Source organism: Thyridium curvatum, assembly GCF_004353045.1.
Source record: "Thyridium curvatum strain D216 chromosome Unknown NODE_8_length_716436_cov_74.480370, whole genome shotgun sequence".
Classification (NCBI taxonomy): domain Eukaryota; kingdom Fungi; phylum Ascomycota; class Sordariomycetes; order Thyridiales; family Thyridiaceae; genus Thyridium; species Thyridium curvatum.
Window position 1 is genome coordinate 204,825 of NW_022156763.1, and position 16,827 is coordinate 221,651.

Here is a 16,827-nt window from a genome sequence, read left to right on the forward strand (position 1 = left end):
CACGACAATCTGAGTAAAGAGCCGTCATTCTTCATGGGCAAATAACTGTGGTGCAAAGTCATGTTCCTCCTAGCCGCTGCTATGGTGATTATTCGATGCTATGGGTTAACCCCCTAGAATACTTGCAGGGATCATGAGGGCAGATGAAGAACCAGGAACTTGCCGATTGTCTTCTATCTATAGGCGCACTGGATGGCGATCGCGTTGACTCCGACGTAGTCTCTATAGTTCTCAATGCCAACAGAAGATGCGCTCCTCCTCTCGGCCGCCGTCACTGCAGCGCGATTCAAACTGTTGCGCACACACCAAAGCTTAACTCCCAAGCCTTGCGAAATGCTATATTCAATTTCACCCAGAGTAGCCATCCACATGTCAGCGTCCTCCATCAAAGTCCCCGGACCGATTTGGAAGCCGTCTCTCGTCATTTTCTCGGCATGCCATGTAAGCCCCTCGACGACGGTGTGGGAGTGTGTCGCGATGACAAGGGTCTTGAAGCCATCCCCTTGCCAGGAACGATAGCGGAGAGCGGCGAGGATGGCGCGCAGATGGGCTCGAACAACTGTTGGCGGCGCCAGCTGACCGAACGGGCCCTTCTCTTCGACGGGGCCGCTGATGGTGCGCAGAGCTTCGGGGATAAACTGTTGGGTCGAAAGACCAGTGAGGGCGGCGGGACCGTAGATGAAGGCCCAGGCTGCAGGTCTAGGTTTGTCCACAGTGCTCGGTGAGAAGAACCCGGAGGTGTAGACCAGGCATGTGTCCGTGGTACCCTCGCGAGGGACGAAGCGGATGTCGCGGCCGCAGCTGAATGGGAACTCCAGCATGGTGGGGGGGAATTCGTCCCCGGGAGGAGCCTGCGAGTGGTACGGTGCAGCCCAGAACTTGCCTACGTTGGGTCTTGGCAGATACTTGCTCTCTTCCAGGGTCTCCGAAGTGTTGCCAGGCAGAACCGTAGGAATTATTGGCGTACACTCGACCACTGTTGCGTCGCAGCGGTAATTGACCGGCAAATACTTCACCATCGTGTCAATGTTGCAAGGTAAGGTATGTCCGGTCCGCCACGGTGTAGGTGGCGACCAGTTCGGCACTGCGGCGCTGGCTATGTGTTGCGAATAGTTTCGCTGAGAAGATGCTGTTTGTTTCTGCGAATGTCGTGGTAGAGTTCTGATAAGAGGGTCTAAGGCCTGCTCAGTCTTGTGGTAAGAAGAGTGAAAAGGACCACGCGGGATGATACGAATGTCCAGAGTTCAAACTCCAAAGTAGAAAATAGACGGCTCTTTGAGCCGTGAATCACATCACCTGCTATGGGCCAGATGCTGGAAGAGGTTCGATGCTGGAAGAGGTTCAGTGGTAGCGTCATGTCCATGACACTCCCTGGAGTCCGATTTGGCAAGAGTGCGACTTCTTCAACGCCGACGGCTCCATGGTTTCGGGACTGTTGTGCTTTTCTCTGCAGGCACCATCTGCGCTGTGCAAGAATAGAGGGCAAGCGGCCAGCCAGCCTTGGATCAAGAAGGAACTGTCCAAGAGCTCAGCCCTGAGGCCTTGCAGGACCTGTCAACCGTCCGAGCACACTTGGCTGAGCAGGCAGGATCAAACCTGGCTGGCTACAGGACTTATGAGCTTCTGCATTGAGCTCGAGCGACAGGGACTGATTCGTGCAGCAGGGTTTACTCGTCATGATGCCAGATGCAGAGGCGAGGATCGTGTGAGTTTGGGTGCCTCGATCTGCGAATAGCTTCATTTCCCAAGTCGACCATCGTGGAGCCAGCTCTGAGGTTCCCGACGTTCACTCCAGTGCTGGCTGGTTCAGGTGTGGCAGCGAGCTCAAATTAGAGGGGCTCGGTGGCTGGCTTTAGCGTCCTAACGGGCAGCTCCGTGCTGTGGGAACCCTGTAGCGACCCCCGGGGCCACTAGGTACTCCGTAGATGGGGCCACTAGACGGAGATCCACGCGGGAACCAAGATTAGGGCTCTCTGAGCAAAAACACGAACCTTGACCCGACACGACAAAAAGGTGTCACCTTGCATGTGGTTGGATCGAAATCCCGATGGCCTGCAGCCCGTCTGTGGAAATCAAATTGCAGTGGAACGCCACAGGGAGAGGCCCAGACGGATAGCGGCCGCAGCTGAGGGCTGATGATGTGTGTGCTGCCGTGGGATGACATCATGAAACGCCTCGCCCATTTCGCTGCTTCGCCGTTTCGCTGTTTCGCAGCACATCCATCCACCAACCAACCGTGTCTGCCCACGCTGGTCCCATGACCGTCATTTACGTCTGTCCCAAAACTTGGATTGGCAGGTCTTGGCCCCCCCCATTGGACCCATTGGTCTGCTTTGTGTCCGGAGCTCACGCTCCTTGCCTCCTCACCCTCCTGTGCTTTGGATCTCCTTGGAGGCTACATTCTCTCGGGTTCGGCACTCTGTCGCTACACTACCAGCGACTACCACGTCGGATCGGCACTCGAATGCATGGGCTGCATCGCAGAATCCGACCTCACCCCACCGACCTTGGGGCAGGTGGTGTTCTCTCCAGCCACAGGGGCGACGAAGGAAGGGCACAGGGCACCCGGCGAGCAAGGCCATTGGGCCGCGGTGTGGCTCTTTCTACAAGTACGCATTCCCCGTGGCCAGGATCGAGAGGATTCTCTTGTCGCTGCTGTGTGGAGATCGAGACGCCTGGTCGCAAAGAGTTGACATGACGTTAGTGGCTCCATCTCCCTTGGCCATTGCGAAACACCGCAGGGCTGTCATGTGGTGTTGCTCCCGTGCAGGTTCATCTCTCGTTTCCCTCTTGCTTTCTTTTTGATGCCACCGCGTTTGATGCTCCATTCTCGCCGCCTCCTCATTGGCTGGGACATTGCAGGAATGCACATACCCTGGTCCTGCCTGAGTGTGCTTCGGAGCGAGAAAAGGGAACAAGGCCTTGGAGAAGAGAAGAGAGGCAGGGGATCGCGATCTCCAGCAAGGGGGTCCCCTCTCTCGCCCCAAATACATGCCCGACGCTGCAAGAACCGGCACATGGGTGCGCGTGCGTGCCGTGCATGATGCCGCTGACCTCACCTATGAGAGCATCGCCGGGCGGTTTGACGTGGATGCCATGCAATGGTGATGCTGGGCCGTACTTCCAACCTCCCAGCATCAGACACAGTTTCCTGCACTTTTCTTTCTTTTCCCCTTCCGAGGCAGACGGCCTGCCCCCGGTCCAGTCATTGCTTCTGTCCAGCTGCCCTACCTACCTTGCCTACCTGCATGTCTCTCGTCAAGCAGACAAAGGCAAGATCAAACCATTTAAACCCCTCCCTCCCACCCAGAGCTTGTCTCCCGCACCCATCCTGACCATCGTGTTTCCTCTCCGTCGTCCATCCAAGACACCAATACCACACACACACACACACCTCGTCGCCCTGCGAAAGCATCTTTACACAGCTCTCAAGACATCACCAACCCTTGCAAAGACCTAGACGCCTCCATCTTTATTCGCTCCTCTTGTTCTCTACAGTGCAGTCAGTCAACATGCCTCTGACCGCCCACCGCCGCACCGGGCTCTCGCCCTTCTTCCTCGTCACCAACCTGCTCATCTGGATCTCGGCCGTCATCGTTATGGGCATCGTCTCGTATTGGATCTCCCAGGGCGCTGGAGGTGACCACATCATCTACGAGGAAGTCATTGTACGTGCTTGCTGTCTACCCTCTCTGGCCCATGTGATCGGTGTCCCTATGGTTCCTCTCGAATACTGACCATTCCCGCACTGCTGCAGTCTGTCCTGACGGTTGCCTTCTTCCTCGTCTCGTTCATCCTGGGCACCTACCCCGGCTACATCCTCATGTTCAACCTCATCTTCTCGTACCTATGGCTCGTGGCCGTCGCGTTCACTGCTAGCGACTTTTCCAACTCGAAGAGCAACCTGGCACTGACGGTGGAGGCCTTTAGCTTCATTGCCTTGTGAGTGATGATTTGACACTGGCATCTTTGGCCCCGGTGCGCACTGACACGATGATTCAGCTTCCTGCTCTTCTTCAACGTCGCTTATGACTGGTACATGGGCTACCACGGCGGCGCCGCTGGCACCCGCACCACCACGACCTCGCGTGTCTAAGCCTTTCCACTCGGGCAGCAGCGTGATTTTCACGACTGAGAGGGTACACCAGTACGACAACTAATGTTATGGCAATGGCAAACGGCTTCCAATGATTCAATACCCCACTTGTTTTGATACCACGGGACAGGCAGGTGGACGGAGCGCATGACTTCTGACGAGGATTTGATGACTGGTCCGCGGTGATGCTGTAATACTCGAGGGGGGTTGGGCAAGATGGGCATCTCTCGCTGGACAGGACAAAGTGCAAGACTGAGACCAGATGAAATTTGAAAGCTTTTCTTTGGTTACAAGAGCATCTCTCTCCCTTGCAACCCTGTTTTCCCATTGACTCCCGCTGTTGTGTTTCCAGATGTCGTGATATGTCTGCCTGGAGAGTGAAGGTAATCAGCATGTGCCAACCTTCTGGCAAGCTGCAGGATACCACACCCTCCTTTCGTCGTCAGAAACTGCGGGGATGGTGGGGGAGCTGTTCCCGCAGCGAAGCTACGCCTTGGCGAAGACACACATGCATTGACGGATGCCGTCATGCTGCCCTAACTGCCGGCCGACCCCGCAATGCCCTCGAGGAATTGCAGGCCATGATCACGGAAGGCCGGAAGGGCGCAAGACCCACGCCAGATCTTCATTGACATATGTCCAACTTGGTCACTAAAAGGCCATATCTGTTGACTCGAGCTGATCCTCTTTATCACACTTGCTCTACGAGTCACGTTAGAGCGCGCCCTTTTCGTGTCTGCCAAGTCGTGAGATTGGTAATCCATCGCGTCACTGCTCAAGATTGCCGGGTGGTGGTGTTTCAATCCCATCAGACAGTACCAAATGATGCTATAAATTTGATCTTCATCTTCATCCACGCATCTTATCGGCTCAAATCAAGGCCTATACACACTAACTTTAATCAATTTGATTGCCATCATCCCTTGAAGCGCTACCAGCTTACACTCAAGACAAGTCAGCACACTGATCCGGATCACACATCACACTTTCCTCCCCAGCATGGCGGATATCAAGCCCTTCAAGATCGCCGTTCCAGACGCGCAGCTCGACCGCTTGAAGCAAAAGCTCAGCCTCGCCGAGTTCCCCGATGAAGCCGACTTCTCCGACGACTGGCACTACGGCGTCCCCCTCGCCGACATCAAACGCCTCGCCGCGCGATGGCGCGACGGCTTCGACTGGCGCAAGGCCGAGGCCGAGCTCAACCAGCTCCCGCACTTCATCACGTCCATCCCCGTCTCCGGCCACGGCGACCTGCAGATCCACTTCGTCCACCAGCGGGGCTCCCGCGAGGAGGGCAGCATCCCCCTGCTCTTCTGCCACGGCTGGCCGGGGAGCTACCACGAGGCCACGAAGATCCTGCCCCTCCTGACGAACCCGTCCGCACCCGGCCAGCCGTCCTTCCACGTCGTGGCCCCCTCGTTGCCCAACTTTGGGTTCTCGCAGCGCGCGGCGCGCAGGGGCTTCGGCATCCCGCAGTACGCAGAGGTCTGCCACAACCTCATGCGCAAGCTCGGGTACGAGCGGTACGTGACGCAGGGCGGCGACTGGGGCACCCCCGTGACGCGCATGCTGGGCCTGCTGTACCCCAAGAGCGTGGCGGCCTCGCACCTGAACTTTGTGCGCGTCGAGTCGCCGCCCAAGTTCACCAAGGCGCCCGGGTCCAGCATCGCCGACAAGCTGGTGCCGCACACGGCGCAGGAGGAGGAAGGGCTCGAGCGCACGCGCTGGTTCGCCGAGGAAGGCTTCGGGTACAACCTGCTGCAGAGCACGCGGCCCCTGACCATCGGGTACGCGCTTCGCGACTCGCCCGTCGCGCTGCTGGCGTGGGTGTACGAGAAGCTGAGGGACTGGACGGACCGGTATCCCTGGACCGACGACGAGGTGCTGACCTGGGTGGGCATCTACGCCTTCAGCACGGCCGGGCCCGACGCCGCGTCGCAGATCTACTGGGAGAACAAGCACACTGCCCAGGAGCTGACGGCCAGGACCAAGGAGTGGATTGGGGATGTGCCGCTGGGGCTGAGCTACTTCCCCCGGGACCTGATCGTGCCGCCGAGCAGCTGGGGCAGGACGCTGGGCCCGGTCGTGTTCGAGAGGAGGCATGCTGCCGGTGGGCACTTCGCGGCATGGGAGAGGCCGGAGGAGTTGGTGGGCGACTTGCGAGAGATGTTTGGTGCTGGAGGAGGCGCCGAGGGAGTTGGGAGGGAGTTCGGGGCTATTTGATCCTCGATTGAACAATTATTTCAAGTGTTTCTCCATTGTCTAAGGCATTTCAAGAAGTTCTCACGGCCATATAACCTAGCATAAGAGACCCCAGCGTCACCCAAGCGCCGGTAATAGTGAATGCACTCTGGATGTCCTTCTCAAACACCGACCAACATACTCCAAACACCATGCTCCCTATACCGATGACGAAAACAATTATGAAGTAGATAGATCTCCAGTGCCAGTCCTCCTCGAAATAAATACCCCAGCCTAAAGTCGGCTCGTCATCAGACGCTGCGAGACTGCCACAAGTGCGCTTTGGGAGTTGTCGGAATATCGACATTTGCCCTTCTCTGAGGCAACCCGGTTTTTTGAAATAGTGCGTCAAATAGTTCTCTCCCCAGATGGGTACTTTGGTCGGCGCTTTTTCCGGCGATGGTCCGCAGCGGTATTCAATGTGGATGCGGTTGAGGTCGGGGAGGCAGACGCATGGCCCGGGTTGACAAGTCCGGTTGTGCGGATGGACTTCGACGTTCGAGCTAAAGTCGAGTTCAAACTGTTGTCACACCGTCAATGCCTGACGTCAAACAAGGGGAATGTGTTATTTGGAAAGGGAGGTACATACTCGACTCAAGAGTAGTTTCGAGACTTGTCGCGGGCCATTTGCATGGTGAGGGTCAAGATGAAGCGGGAGGGATAGGTCCTCGGTTGCACTGGCCTTCCGGGTCGATTTCAGCATAGTCAGAGACTGATTAAAGACGTTCGTGACTCGTTTCATAAACGACTGTGGCTGGTTGTGCTGAGAGGCTTGTGGATCACTGCTGTTCATTCCGTATAGCTCGGTTTGCAAGTCTTTCAAGGAGCCGGGATCAAGCTCAGTGTAGTCATCGTACAGTCTTGCGCCACATCTCTGCTGTACGGTCAACCGTGAAACCACAAGGAGAACGGAGGAAACATACACATGTCCATCGTACCCGGCTTTTCCCGGGTGGAATTGGCGGTTCCATAGAGGTCAAGTGGCAGAGATCAAATACCCGGTCAACCAGCTCTGGCAGAGAACCTGGAAAGACACTCGCAAAGTATGTATCGGGCAGAGACGGCCGGCCCGTAAGGTCGTCCTCAGACTTGATTAGCTGATGAGGCATGACAAATGTCCTTAGTTTCTTTCGCAGATTCTGAATGGGATACCCGGAGATCAAGAACTCTTTTATCTTGTCTGCCGGTGGTGGTTGGATCATCTCATCATCTGCCGGCTCCAAATCCTCCTGGGATACGTCGCCGACATCTTGCACAGGTTCTGTTCCTCCAGTGAGTGGAATACTTGATGGTCTTGGACGGCTGATCTCAAGCCTTTCGTTGAAATCCTGCTTCGCTTCATCAGTGTCTACTTTGCTTGAGCGTGTCGTCTCTGATGAGGAAGGTCCCAATGTTTCTGGCTTGGGTTCGAACTTGTACCGGATTTCTTGTGAGATGGAATGCGCATTCTGTTGGAGAAAATCTGCCGTGTCGTGATACATCGGAACGTCCGTGGCTGCGCGCAGGTCCTTCGAGAATTCTTGAAGTAGTCTCCTGAAGACCGTTTCAAACTTTGAACCTCCAATCTCCTGGCTTTCTATTGCGGCTTGAAAGAGAGGTCGAAGTTCTTGATCGTCAAGAAATATCCCCACCATTTCCTCACGGGCTCTGTTTCTGATTGTGATAGACAATGTGGTCAACGCCGGCACCTTTGGCAGAACCCCGGTAGCAAAGATTGAGCCGGAATGTGTCTGATCCACGGATGGCTCGGCGTCAAAATCGTCGAGTTCAGAACCAAGTTTCTTTTTGGCACCCGTCTCGCATTGGAGGGCTGGCAGGTCTGAGTCTTGCTCCGCAAAAGGTTCTGAGTGCCGGGTGATCTTCATCTCAATCTCAGCCGCTCTGTTAGGGTCTCCAGCTGACCTACACGACGTTGCGAGAGCTTGCGCTATCGGCAACCAGATTGTGGTGCCGTCTAAGGCAGTATGCTTCCTAATCCACCTCGCGGTGAGCCACGCGTGTTCTAGTATGTTCATCGCCTGCAGGTGCTGTCCTGTACCTTCATATGACAATGCAAGCTCATGCATAGCCCTCAGTTGATAGGGGTGCTGCTCTTTCAATGAGGGGTCGAGTCTATCTACCTGCTGCTTCAACAGGTGGATGGAACGGCCGACCTGTCCACGAGCCCTGTAGGCAGTTGCGAGCTCGCACTGGGCTGACAGAAAAAAAGGATGATCCGAAGCCAGGGTTCGTTCTTGAATAGCCGTAACATACTCCAGGAGCTCGACTGCTCGGGCGATTTGACCATTGGACCGGTATCCTACCGCCAGCTCGTAAAGCGACCTCAGTCGGGGACTGTCGCTCGTGGCCGGGATTCTCGCTTCGAGCGCCACTACACTCTCCAGTGTTTCTATTGACTTTCTGATCTGTCCATTCGCCCTGTATGCTACTGCACGCAATCGTGTTGACTTTAACCGGGTGGGGTGGTGTTCTGGCAGAGACTTTTCTTCGAGTTGTATAAGATCATCCAATAGTCTGATTGCCTTCTTGACTTGATCATCGCAAATGTACGCCCTCGCCAGTTCACGCTGAGGTTCTTGTCGATCAGGATGGTCTTCACCGTATTGAGTTTTGCTCCATTCAAAACATTCTTCCAGCCAGCGCACCGACTCTCTCTCCCACCCATCAAAGGCCAGGCCGAGGCCGACCCAGTAAGCTAGTTCAGACCTCTCCTTCAGCTCTGGCCCTCCACCTGCCCTCAGCAAGCGCAATGCATGGGGTATATATGCTTTCCGCCTCTCATAGTCAGCATAATCAGCTGTCGGGAACACCTTGGCAAGGTGCCGAATCGCTCGCTCTGTGACTCCACCCGCACCATTCTCGTGTTCTTCCTCTCGTTTCACCCACGCCTTTGTTGCAATGTGGACAAGTGGATGCATATGCAGCATGTCCATCTCGTCTTTTGAGAGAAAAGAGTATGCACGTAATGTCCCGATCGCGTTGATCATCTGCAGTTCGGAGCTTGGCCGGGGGAGAAGCGACTGAGGAATCGAACCTGCCTCGATTTGCGATATGAATCTTAGCAGCTCAGCCGCATGGCTATCGGTCTCTTGTATTTGTTCGAAGCTCATATGCATTGTGGAGGCTACTGCGTTGTGTGAGCCCTGGTACCGTGTCTTGTCAGGCAACCCAAGACTGAGTAAGTCAATCCGATCATCTTCGGTGTTGTGAAATAGCCTCAAGTACTCTCTGGTTGTGATACGATTCCTCGCCATGTAAGATATTGCCTGTGTGATTGCCAGAGGATGAAAGACAAGACGGCGCAACAGCTCTTCCGCTATTCTTTCGTCACTCATTGGATGTTGTCGAGTCAAAGATGTTTCTAGCAGCCATTTCGCCTCTTCCAAGGCCATTTCGGTTAGACTGACAACCTCCTCGGCCACTGTGTGCGCCACGTCATATGAACGCGAGGTGAAAAGAGTCCGGCCCTGGTCGCTCGTTGGCAAGAAGCTGTCAAGATGATCAGGCATCCCGTATGTACTAGAGACGATCCGCATGTCGTCCGCGTTGTCGACAATCAGAAGCCATCGGCCCGCCGCCTCGGAGCTTAGATGGTCTTTAACCGAGTCCCTGATATCCTGTCCCTCGCCCGTCCGGAGTCCGAATTTGTTAGCAATCTCGCCAAACGCAATTCCGAAAGCAGCTTCGCTCAGTGCAGACACCCAGAAAATAGAGAAGTCGGGCAAGTTCCCTTTCACCCAGTATGCAAGCTCGAGAGCGGCTTGGCTCTTGCCTATGCCACCAAGTCCCACAAGGGCAACTGTTTGGATGCCTTGGAAAAAAAGCAAGTCTCTCAGTCTCATGAGGATGTCTTCTCTTCCGACAAATCGCTTATTTCTTGGAAACGGGAGATGGTAAACTGGGTGCCGAGCGACTGGTTGAGTAGCGGTAAGGTGACCAGCCTGGGGATGTGACGATGATTTTACTGAAGGGGAGAATAGCATTAGTGCTAATGTCAAAGCAGTCGTGGGGAGCCGACCTAGCAACTATGTTCACCACTTTGACCTCGCTGAGGCCAGTCTTTTGTTGTAAAATATAATGAGACTCCTCACTTACCTTCCATCAACACTGCTCCGAGAGACCTTAGACTGTTTGCTCGAGTTCCCAACGGAGAGGACCACACCACCTTCTCGTACAAGGCTTGGATGTTCTTTCGTACAATGTCGAGATTGTGAATATCGATTGGGCTAAAGCCAAATTTGCAGATCGTGTTGTGATTCCCATCGAGCTCTACCACACGCTCACGACCATCAGGCAGCCCAAGTCGAGCGCTTGAAAAGAATTCGCTTCGGAGGTCGCTTACACCATCTTGGGACCCCAAGAACGACACAACCTCACATCTAGGTGTCAAAATTTGATTGTCCCAATGCTCTTCCACATATCCCGAAAATAGTGTTTCGAGCGCCAATCTCTTATCGAACAGTGTTTCCGTCCTAGAGTGGGGTGTGGCAAAAAAGACTAAACCTGTCGTCGCTTCTTTGATAGATGAAAACTTCGGTTCTCTGCTGGCTCTAATCAGAGCTTTTTTGACCAGCAAGCCACCTATATGGTGTCCCAAGAATAGCAGGGGACGTGTGTCGAAGTCGGCTCTTGCAAGGATGATCTCTTCTAGCAATGTGATCGCATCCTGCGCGAATTTCATGCGGCCTTTTCCAGGCCCAACCCTGGCATCATACTCGTAAAGGAGTATTCGCGCATCGGGAGTGCACACTGGAAGATCATCACGGAGCCAGAATCGGTCATTGGGACGATCTGTCGGGCGCCAGGTATCCCAAGCGTGCTCTAGAAGTGCTTTGCCTTGGGTGTTCAGACCAGGCACGGCGATAATGCTGCACCCACTGTCAGTGAGTGCAATGGACTATGGATTGTGCACGTACTCGACCCTGCACGATCCGCCGGGTTTATGAGGGTCTGGGAATAGCTGTCGCAGTGGCTGAATCCCTGTTGTCAGCTTCAGAATCATGTCATATGCATTCTTCGACTAACCATGATGTCCAAATATTTGCCGGTAATGGCTCCAGCAACAAGTTATCGCGAGTGCTGGGCGACAGCAGTCAAGAGCGTTGTCATGATGACAGAGGAAGCCTAGGCACCAGACTGCCTGCGGCCGGAATCATGTAGAGGCTGCGTCTCTCCCAACCGCAATACTGTTTCGCCGTTTACTGATGGCCCTCGACTGCAGCCGTCGGTGACGCGACGCGCGCAAACATCCATCATGAAAGAGAGGTCATCATAGCTATGCTGTCTGACAGGGCCGATCACCTCGACCGGCTCGGTCCAATAACAGCCCAACCAAAGCGCCGAGTTCAGGACAGGGATGTCCGACAAGGCAGACTTAGCATCTGGTTTATCTCAAGTTTTCGCACCGATGGAGTGCACATGGGTCTCTTCTCGTAGCCTCTGGTGGAATTATTCATTTGAATACATGATATATACATTTGAATGAGAGACATATACATTCAAATACATGACATGGCTGGCATGCAATCACACACATCCTGGAACATTCTGCACATTTTTGTGTACCATGATCCTCAGGCTACTCGACAAGCACGGCAAAGGCCCTCTGATATGGTTCAGCCTGATGTGACGTGGCAGTCGCCTAGCAGAGGGAAGTGCAGTTTTCATGATACATATTGGCAGGATGTGCCCACTCTTTCGCTACACGCTATGCCAAGAAGTCGTTGTCCAACGGCTACATCCTAGGTACCCTCTACATGCATATGGTGCTGGTACCGGTACATGTGGTGTAGCGGGAGCAACTACAAGGAGTGCTGCCAGAAAGTGGTGCCAGATTTTGGATTTTGCTGCCGGATCTTGTCGCCAGATTTGCTCGCCTTTCCTGCCAGAATTTGTCGTCAAATCCTGCCGCCCCACCACCTCAACAATGAAGCTGCACAGTACCTCCGCCCTGCTTCTATTGGATATTGGTGGCCGAAGTCAGACTGGAAGTCTGTCAGCCTGCAAGAAACGTATCCGGTGCCAGTTCCAAGTCAGGATATAAAATGGCCTACATATGCATGCTAGAGAATCCACGCTCAACTTCTTCCTTCCCAACTCTACATTGCGGTTTGTTCAGACCTAATTCTTCGACCACGCCAAATCAAATTGTCACCTCGCTTGCTTCCCCTTACAAGTGCCATGGCTCCAAAACCCGCATCCATTCCCCAGGAGGAGTGGGAACGCCACAAACAAACCATCGCCAGGCTCTATCGCACAAGCACACTCAGAAGTGTAATTTCAGAAATGCAAAGGGAACATGGCTTCCAGGCCACGTAAGTTCACCTCCATTCCGTGTGTGAGGGGCCGAATGAACTAATTAATGTAGCCCATGGCAATTCGAAAAACAGCTCAAACTATGGAATATCCGCAAGAACACGACCCGAAAGGAATGGGAAAACTTCTTTGATCCATCTCAAACTCCTCAGAACAGCATTGTTCAGCCATCAGTGACGCCTGCAGGTCATAGCAAATCCATGGCCTCGATTCAACGGTCTCAACGATACCTTCGACAACTTCGAAAGCAGGATAAACTGCATGTGGGTTCAAGTCAACGACCAACGCTGCATAGCAACACCAACACCATCCAGCAAAAGTGCGATGACGGAACAAACACCAATCTTGAAACGGGACTGGCAGAACTAAGTACTATCATATCTGCCAGCAGTGTGGACGTTTCTCGCGAGCCTGATTCAATGAGTGTATCGCCTTACATAATCGACACATGGGAGCCTAGTCAGAATGATCACCTGGGACCTGACATGGACTGGGTCGGCCAATTCAGCCTCAACATGTCTACGCCTAGATTGGCCCCGTCGCCGATATACGGACCCTCCCTTGCAATGGATTCCGCCTTCATGCAAAGACAAATCCTGACGCCCGAAAACGCACCATTTGCCAGGAGCCCGAAGTACTACCATGGAATGCAAGTGAACTGGGGCTCGCACTTTCTAGAGTTCGAGAAGTTTTTGCTATCAAAAGGAGTCAACTTCGGCCCCTCTGCGAATGCTATTTTGACTAGGGCTACAGAGTCCACCCGTAGTGGCGCTACAGTGGACCTTTTCACGAACTTCGTTACCTCACGGCTCGAAAGGGGGACTCTGCAAGCTTCGAAGCTTTCAGATACCCAACAGTCATTCTTGAGAGTCATAAGTCTCTTGCCAGGCCAGGGCACGGCGCCTGGTCTAGTCCATCAATATTCCCGAACTCAGCTCATCCGGGCCCTGCTTTTCTCGTTCTTGAATGGGTTTGCCGGTCTTGGAGAATTACGCGGCGAAAATATCATCGAGCTGCTGGGACAGCTGGGGGCATTGACTCCATCATTGTTGAAGGTCCTCAAAGAGGGGCCACCACATACCACGAAGATATTTCTCGACAGCATGTTGATCGCAGCAATCAACACCAAGAACCGGCATCTTTTGGAGCAATTGCTTGAAAGCCCAAGGGTAAACGTCAATGGTATTGTTATTGATTTGGAAGGGGAATCGTTGACACCAATCGAGCGAGCTGCGGTGTATGCAGATCTCGATATCATCCGGCTCTTGGTGGAGGCTGGGGCGGATGTGAATGCAACCCACCGCAACTACAACCATGGAGGCGGCGCATTAATGAGGTTGCTAAAAGCTCAACAAAAAGACCAAGCTGGTGCGCACCATGCAGGGTCAGTGCCTATGCATACGCTCTTCAAGGTTGTGGAAATCCTACGAGTGGCTGGTGCTAAGATATGGCCAGTGCACGTGAAAGTTGCCTCGCAACTTTGTGACAATGCAGTTGCCAATTACATCGCACTGAATGTCACAGCTGCCGAGCATGGATTGTTCTTCGGTGACCGCCATATGAAGCACCTAGAGACTCTTGTTGAGGTTCTGGGAGAGCACCACGGGTTACTTGCCATTCAACATCTCATAACAACTTGCGAAAGAAGCAATTGCAATACCTGTCGCTTCGCACGCGGCAAATGGACATTTCAACGACTGGCAAGGTTTGCGGCCCGCCGGGGTTACGCAGACTTGCTGCAATTTCTGTCTGGCTTTATCGCTCTGTCAGCAGATACTCTGTGCGCGGCTATCAAATCTGGCTCGAGACGCACCATAGATCTGGTGCTCTCACAGAATCCGACGCTCGATTCAAGAGCTCGGTACACAGAGCAGTATCCTATCACTCCACTCTCATGTGCTGTGAGAGCCGGCAATATTGACCTGATCGATTTGTTGCACAAGGCTGGCGCTCTGGGACGGCTTGAGGAAGGTCTTCGGTTCGGAGCCTTGATCAGGGCGGCTGCGAAATGGGGAGACTACGGATATCTGAGCATGCTTCTGGACCGACTTGACGACTGGTTCAACCTTGATGGAGTTCCTATTGAAGTGGCACTTGCTGCTGCGAGAAGTGGTCACAAGTCTATTGCACGACTTCTTTTGCAATACTCGCCGTCCAGAAGGTCTTACAGGAGTGATGGCGACCGCAGTGTTGAGAACGTTTCCATGCTCTATTTTGCACTGCAGCACCAGGATATCGAACTGGTCGAATTTATGGTGCATGACACGATTGAGCTGGTTGGAAAACATCACCTCAACGCAGCCTTTGAATGGGGCGATTACTCAGTGATCTCGAGCCTCTTTCGCCTTGCTTATGGTGACCAGTACTACAGAAGCTTCACATGCGGATCGGAGCAAGCTTGGGAATCTCTTTCCATCAGTTGCATGGAGGATCAAGACATAGCGACCTTCCACAAGATTGTCAACTCTTCACTGGAACGGCCTCCATCTCTGGTCGGTTGTTTTATTAAAGCAGTCCAGGCGGGTCATTACGATATGGTCAACTATCTGCTTGATATTGGTGAAAGTCCCTATGAAAGCGATATTCTGGCAGCCATCATTCAATATCATCCGAGTATGCTGGAGTTGGTCGCTGACAAGCAGAGGAAACGACAATACCTTAGACAGTGTATTGGAGCTCGAGTCATCCAAGATGTCATGGCCGCGACAGGAAATGACCCTAGCGCACAGAGCCGCGCACTCAATACCCTACTAGGGACTGGGGTTGTGAACTTGGTAGTTCCTGAGACGATACCGGTAGGGTCGAATTTCATGTGTCTCACACCACTCGGATTAGCGATTGTTCGACTATCACAAAAGGTCGATGGCAGCCTGTGGATGGTGGAAGCACTTCTCAGCGCGGGAGCTGACCCGAATTCTTTTGCATATCAAGAGTCTTCGCCTTTTCAGCCACCTAAGCAATTCACCGGGCTTTTGCTAGGCATTCAGGCTGGCGAGAAGGCCCTTGTCCAAGCGTTGCTCGACCGGGGGGCGAATGTCAACCAAGAGCCACACCTTAGCATCTCAAAAGCGCCGCTACAATATGCAGCTGAGTTGGGAGACATTGAGATGGTTCGCCTTTTACTTCGAAGGGGCGCAGATGCTAATGGACGCCCTGCGGCGAGGGGAGGTGGTACGGCACTGCAGTTCGCCTGTGTCGCAGGAAATTGCAACATAGCTGCCATGCTATTGGAAGACGGGGCGGACTTGGGGGCGCGACCCTCGCAAATCCATGGACGGTGGCCGCTGGAAGCAGCGGCTGAGCACGGCCGTCTGGAGATGATACAACTTCTATGGGATGCAAAGGAACAGACTATTGGAGAGGTGGAAGGATTTCAACGGCGGCAATGTCTAAAGGCCATGGCTTTCGCCCATCAAAGCGGCCACATGGCTTGCAGGGATCTCGTATCGGAGTTATCAGGCATACCCATTGAGGCTCTCGACAGTGAACGTGTTGGCGCCCAGTGGCTGGCTTTCATCGACCTGGAAAGAGAGGCTTTTGAACAAGCCTGGCCATCTGCCGTAGGGGAACTTCGGTTCAAACCCCACAGGACCGGAATCCTCAGCGGAAGAAGACCGCAGAGTTGGTGGTCTGGAATTGACCGTCATAATTGGGACAAATATTTCTCTGGTAGGGATGACGATTCATCCAGTGAGGATGAAGATTCCTTCAGTGAGGACGAGGATTTTTTCAGGGACGACCATGAGTTCTCTAGTGATGTCGACGACTATGGTGGATCTTCAGACTGAATGATATAGCAATGGAATGGGTGGGAGTAAACGGGAGACGCCCGGTCCGGTCTTTTGTCGTTGTTGAAGTCAGCTAGTATCAATGTGCCTAATTGTTTGCAAAACGCTAGGATTTTATCGTCAGTCTGTTTTTTATTAATGCATGCGATGCTCCAGGGCACCTTCGGACGCTCCGATAGACTCCCACAAAGGCTGTGGGCGCGTACAAATCATGAGACCATACAACTTTCCAAGCACGTCGCCCTTATCACAAGCGTGATGGTTTCAGCCACCCTCCCCAGCTCTGAGCATCCCCTTCTCGACAGCCAACCGAGTCATCTCCGAGTCTGTATTGGAATTTCGACCTGTATCTAACCAAGATGGACACGTCCATGATTCGCTGCCCAG

At 53.6% G+C, this 16,827-nt stretch overlaps 5 protein-coding genes across 5 annotated transcripts; 3 read left to right on the forward strand and 2 right to left on the reverse strand.

Annotated features, from left to right (window-relative positions):
• Nucleotides 1-173: 173 nt before the first annotated feature.
• On the reverse strand, nt 174-1,019 carry E0L32_002019 (uncharacterized protein; the record flags this gene model as incomplete). Its single annotated transcript, XM_031136163.1, has 1 exon — nt 174-1,019. The coding sequence occupies one exon, from the start codon at nt 1,017-1,019 to the stop codon at nt 174-176; it is 846 nt and encodes a 281-aa protein (XP_030989127.1).
• A 2,493-nt stretch (nt 1,020-3,512) lies between these two features.
• On the forward strand, nt 3,513-4,096 carry E0L32_002020 (uncharacterized protein; the record flags this gene model as incomplete). Its single annotated transcript, XM_031136164.1, has 3 exons — nt 3,513-3,668; nt 3,758-3,942; nt 4,003-4,096. The coding sequence occupies 3 exons, from the start codon at nt 3,513-3,515 to the stop codon at nt 4,094-4,096; spliced, it is 435 nt and encodes a 144-aa protein (XP_030989128.1).
• Nucleotides 4,097-5,095: 999 nt separating this feature from the next.
• Nucleotides 5,096-6,319, forward strand: E0L32_002021 (uncharacterized protein; the record flags this gene model as incomplete). Its single annotated transcript, XM_031136166.1, has 1 exon — nt 5,096-6,319. The coding sequence occupies one exon, from the start codon at nt 5,096-5,098 to the stop codon at nt 6,317-6,319; it is 1,224 nt and encodes a 407-aa protein (XP_030989129.1).
• Nucleotides 6,320-6,368: 49 nt separating this feature from the next.
• E0L32_002022 (uncharacterized protein) lies at nt 6,369-11,365 on the reverse strand (the record flags this gene model as incomplete). The annotated part of the gene is made up of 6 exons (XM_031136167.1): nt 6,369-6,857; nt 6,927-7,214; nt 7,261-10,301; nt 10,433-11,205; nt 11,254-11,309; nt 11,363-11,365. 6 exons carry the CDS (start codon nt 11,363-11,365, stop codon nt 6,369-6,371), a joined length of 4,650 nt encoding a protein of 1,549 aa, XP_030989130.1.
• Nucleotides 11,366-12,263: 898 nt separating this feature from the next.
• On the forward strand, nt 12,264-16,440 carry E0L32_002023 (uncharacterized protein; the record flags this gene model as incomplete). The annotated part of the gene is made up of 4 exons (XM_031136168.1): nt 12,264-12,355; nt 12,404-12,445; nt 12,514-12,651; nt 12,705-16,440. The coding sequence occupies 4 exons, from the start codon at nt 12,264-12,266 to the stop codon at nt 16,438-16,440; spliced, it is 4,008 nt and encodes a 1,335-aa protein (XP_030989131.1).
• Nucleotides 16,441-16,827: the final 387 nt, after the last annotated feature.